The 5,000-nt window shown below is 44.7% G+C and overlaps 1 protein-coding gene across 7 annotated transcripts in view; it reads left to right on the top strand.

The window, feature by feature from the left end:
- Window positions 1–5,000, top strand: part of LOC124028940 (plasma membrane calcium-transporting ATPase 1-like) — a 176,117-nt gene that overhangs the window by 154,734 nt on the left and 16,383 nt on the right. For 2 of the 7 annotated variants that reach the window (XM_046340861.1, XM_046340848.1), the window contains one exon: window positions 2,729–2,939. The exons of 4 other annotated variants lie outside the window; for them this stretch is intronic. In XM_046340861.1, the coding sequence (XP_046196817.1) occupies window positions 2,729–2,939 (211 nt within the window). The remainder of the gene's footprint in view (window positions 1–2,728; window positions 2,940–5,000) is intronic. One more of the 7 variants, XM_046340867.1, reaches the window with a different exon arrangement.

The following is a 5,000-nucleotide window of genomic DNA, read 5'->3' as shown; positions in this document are numbered from 1 at the left end:
TCCTCTGTCTTTCTGTCTCTCTCCTTTCTCTGTCTTTCTGTCTCTCTCTCTCTCTCTCTTCCTCTGTCTTTCTGTCTCTCTCTCTTCTTCCTCTCTTTCTGTCTCTCTCTCTTCTTCCTCTGTCTTTCTGTCTCTCTCTCTCTCCTTCCTCTGTCTTTCTGTCTCTCTCTCTCCTTCCTCTGTCTTTCTGTCTCTCTCTCCTTCCTCTGTCTTTCTGTCTCTCTCTCTTCTTCCTCTGTCTTTCTGTCTCTCTCTCTCCTTCCTCAGTCTTTCTGTCTCTCTCTCTCCTTCCTCTGTCTTTCTGTCTCTCTCTCTCCTTCCTCAGTCTTTCTGTCTCTCTCTCTCCTTCCTCTGTCTTTCTGTCTCTCTCTCTCTCTCCTTCCTCTGTCTTTCTGTCTCTCTATCTCTCCTTCCTCTGTCTTTCTGTCTCTCTCTCTCTCTCTCTCTCCTTCCTCTGTATTTCTCTCTCTCTCTCCTTCCTCTGTCTTTCTGTCTCTCTCTCTCTCTCTCTCTCTTCTTCCTGTCTTCTCTCTCTCTCTCTCTCTTCTTCCTGTCTTTCTGTCTCTCTCTCTCTCCTTCCTCTGTCTTTCTCTCTCTCTCTCTTCTTCCTGTCTTTCTCTCTCTCTCTCTTCTTCCTGTCTTTCTCTCTCTCTCTCTCTCTTCTCTCTCTCTCTCTCTCTCTCTCTCTTCTTCCTGTCTTTCTGTCTCTCTCTCTTTCTTCTTCCTCTGTCTTTCTGTCTCTCTCTCTCTCCTTCCTCTGTCTTTCTCTCTCTCTCTTCTTCCTGTCTTCCTGTCTCTCTCTCTCGCTCTTCTTCCTCTGTCTTTCTGTCTCTCTCTCCTTCCTCTGTCTTTCTGTCTCTCTCTCTTCTTCCTCTGTCTTTCTGTCTCTCTCTCTCCTTCCTCTGTCTTTCTGTCTCTCTCTCTCTCCTTCCTCTGTCTTTCTGTCTCTCTCTCCTTCCTCCGTCTTTCTGTCTCTCTCCTGCCTCTGTCTTTCTGTCTCTCTCTCTCTCTCTCTCTCTCTCTCTCTCTCTCTCTCCTTCCTCTCTTTCTGTCTCTGTCTCTCCTTCCTCTGTCTTTCTGTCTCTCTCTCTCTCTCTCCTTCCTCTGTCTTTCTGTCTCTCTCTCTCTCCTTCCTCTGTCTTTCTCTCTCTCTCTCTCCTTCCTGTCTTTCTCTCTCTCTCTCTTCTTCCTGTCTCTCTCTCTCTCTCTCTTCTTCCTGTCTTCCTGTCTCTCTCTGTTTCTCTCTTCTTCCTCTATCTTTCTGTCTCTGTCTCTTTCTTCTTCCTCTGTCTTTCTGTCTCTCTCTCTTCTTTCTCTGTCTTTTTCTCTCTCTCTTCTTCATCTCTTTCTGTCTCTCTCTCTCTCTTCTTCCTGTCTTTCTGTCTCTCTCCCTCCTTCCTCTGTCTTTCTGTCTCTATCTTCTTCCTCTCTTTCTGTCTCTCTCTCTCCTTCCTCTGTCTTTCTGTCTCTCTCTTCTTCCTCTGTCTTTCTGTCTCTCTCTCTTCTTCCTCTGTCTTTCTGTCTCTCTCTCTCTCTCCTTCCTCTGTCTTTCTGTCTCTCTCTCTCTCTCCTTCCTCTGTCTTTCTGTCTCTCTCTCTCTCTCCTTCCTCTGTCTTTCTGTCCTTCTCTTTCTCTAATCCTTTCACCCACTCCAGAAGGCTATACTATTTGCGCACCATGTAACTGACTAACCTTCTACCCTCTTCTTCAACTGAAATATGCAACTCTCACTGTTTCTTTCTGTTTCTCTCTTCTTGAATTGATTGATCTCTCTACTTCCTTCTCTACCCCTCTCTCCTATCTCCCTCTACTACTATATATTAACTCTAATGCTTGATGATGGAAAGACTTTCGATTTGATTGACCAGAATAATAGATATACATTTTGTCTTTGTTATGTTTGTGGTATTTCATCTGCTGGGTTCAATAAGACGAGTTTAGCATCTCTGTTGTATGTGTAGTTTTTAGACTGTTTTGTTATCAGTATATTTACATACACTGTGTGTACATTTAGAACTAATTAACATGTTTGACCCGTTCATTGGAACACAACACCATAATTGCTGCTCCTTATTTGTTTCTCCCAAGGTCGTTTATTTTGTTTGCTCCAGATTTGTATTCCCATTCTGACGTTCAACTTCCTCAGCCAAATGTTCTCATTCATCTCCACCCTCCCCTCCTCCTTCTATCACACTGATAAAGGAAGTGCTGAGAGGAGAATCAGTAGAGCATTCTCTCTCTCTCTCCTGGGGACGACGGAGGGATGGGAGGAAGAAGGTGACTGAGAGAGGCAGTGAGCTAATTGGGTCCTTATCTCCCCCACTACGACTCCCTTCCATCCCCCTGTCTAATCCTGGTGGGCTGCGGTTGTATGTGTGAGTACGGCTGGTTAGTCAAACACAACCAGGACATAATTGGGAAGAGGAGGATGACTTCACACAAAACTTATATTCTTTTGGGTTTCTCTCCATCGCTCCCTCCCTCGTTCCCACCGGTGCACTCAGCCTTTCCTCTTTCCTTCTTTCCCTTCCAACTAACAATTTGGGGATTTTCTCTATTTTCATAGCCATTGTTTCTGCTCTGCCCATGCAGGGTCTCTTTCTGCTATCTCTCCACTCCTCTCTCTCTCCACTCCTCTCTCACCCTCTCTCTCCTCACCATCCCAACCCCCCCCCTCTCTTTCTTTCTCTCCTTTCTTCTCTCTCTAACTGCTGTGGGCTGTTTGCAGATGGACGTGGTCTATACGTTCCAGACGGGTCAGGCTCCGGTCCCGGGGGCATTGAGACGCCAGCCCTCAGTGGTCAGCCAGCACAACGACGCCAAAACAGTCTCTAGCCCCACCCACGTAGGGCTTTCCTCTTCCTCCCTGTCTGCCAACTCTGCCGGGGCCCCGCCCCTTCCTACTCCTGCCGTCGCTGCTTCCTCCTCCACTGCAGGCAGTGAGTGAGCTGTCGCCATGGCGTCCCATTAACAATGAGCTGTCTTTTCTACCGCCTCCTCCTTCCCCTCCAATCAGAATGCTTAATGATGCATGACTGACTGATTGTTTGAATGATTGGCCATCATTACCCCAACCACAGCCTGCCGATGCCTGCTGACTACCTTCTCTAACTAAGTCTCTAGTGTTTTCTCTACCTCTCTATCTCATATTCTTGATTTCTCTCTCTTCTACTCTTTCACTCATTAGCCCTCTCTCTCTCTCTATTGCACTCGTTTACTCACCCCTTGCTACTACACAGAAAAACTGTCCTGCTTCCACGGTTCACTTTGCATCTCTCCTACGGCTTCTCCCAGTGCATCATGGGGTTGGAGTTCTCCAAACTCCTAATATGATCTGCATGTATTAACCCTGGTGAGACATCTCAGTGAGGCCAGATCAACCGAAAGGAATAGGCAGGAAATAAATGACCAAATCCATGTGATTCCTGACCCCAGGAGAGGCTAATCTCACACAGGGTAATATCTAAAATAGTTAAATCCATGTGATTCCTGACCCCAGGAGAGGCTAATCTCACACAGGGTAATATCTAAAATAGTTAAATCCATGTGATTCCTGACCCCAGGAGAGGCTAATCTCACACAGGGTAATATCTAAAAATAGTTAAATCCATGTGATTCCTGACTCCAGACGAGGCTAATCTCACACAGGGTAATATCTAAAATAGTTAAATCCATGTGATTCCTGACCCCAGGAGAGGCTAATCTCACACAGGGTAATATCTAAAACAGTTAAATCCATGTGATTCCTGACTCCAGACGAGGCTAATCTCACACAGGGTAATATCTAAAATAGTTAAATCCATGTGATTCCTGACTCCAGACGAGGCTAATCTCACACAGGGTAATATCTAAAATAGTTAAATCCATGTGATTCCTGACTCCAGACGAGGCTAATCTCACACAGGGTAATATCTAAAATAGTTAAATCCATGTGATTCCTGACTCCAGACGAGGCTAATCTCACACAGGGTAATATCTAAAATAGTTAAATCCATGTGATTCCTGACCCCAGACGAGGCTAATCTCACACAGGGTAATATCTAAAATAGTTAAATCCATGTGATTCCTGACTCCAGACGAGGCTAATCTCACACAGGGTAATATCTAAAATAGTTAAATCCATGTGATTCCTGACCCCAGGAGAGGCTAATCTCACACAGGGTAATATCTAAAACAGTTAAATCCATGTGATTCCTGACTCCAGACGAGGCTAATCTCACACAGGGTAATATCTAAAATAGTTAAATCCATGTGATTCCTGACTCCAGACGAGGCTAATCTCACACAGGGTAATATCTAAAATAGTTAAATCCATGTGATTCCTGACTCCAGACGAGGCTAATCTCACACAGGGTAATATCTAAAATAGTTAAATCCATGTGATTCCTGACCCCAGGAGAGGCTAATCTCACACAGGGTAATATCTAAAATAGTTAAATCCATGTGATTCCTGACCCCAGGAGAGGCTAATCTCACACAGGGTAATATCTAAAATAGTTAAATCCATGTGATTCCTGACCTCAGGAGAGGCTAATCTCACACAGGGTAATATCTAAAACAGTTAAATCCATGTGATTCCTGACTCCAGACGAGGCTAATCTCACACAGGGTAATATCTAAAATAGTTAAATCCATGTGATTCCTGACTCCAGGAGAGGCTAATCTCACACAGGGTAATATCTAAAATAGTTAAATCCATGTGATTCCTGACCCCAGAGAGGCTAATCTCACACAGGGTAATATCTAAAATAGTTAAATCCATGTGATTCCTGACTCCAGACGAGGCTAATCTCACACAGGGTAATATCTAAAATAGTTAAATCCATGTGATTCCTGACCCCAGGAGAGGCTAATCTCACACAGGGTAATATCTAAAACAGTTAAATCCATGTGATTCCTGACTCCAGACGAGGCTAATCTCACACAGGGTAATATCTAAAATAGTTAAATCCATGTGATTCCTGACTCCAGACGAGGCTAATCTCACACAGGGTAATATC

This window comes from Oncorhynchus gorbuscha, linkage group LG03 (genome assembly GCF_021184085.1).
Source record: "Oncorhynchus gorbuscha isolate QuinsamMale2020 ecotype Even-year linkage group LG03, OgorEven_v1.0, whole genome shotgun sequence".
Lineage (NCBI taxonomy): Eukaryota > Metazoa > Chordata > Actinopteri > Salmoniformes > Salmonidae > Oncorhynchus > Oncorhynchus gorbuscha.
The sequence above is the reverse complement of the archived record's forward strand: the minus strand, read 5'-3'. Positions and strand labels throughout refer to the sequence as shown.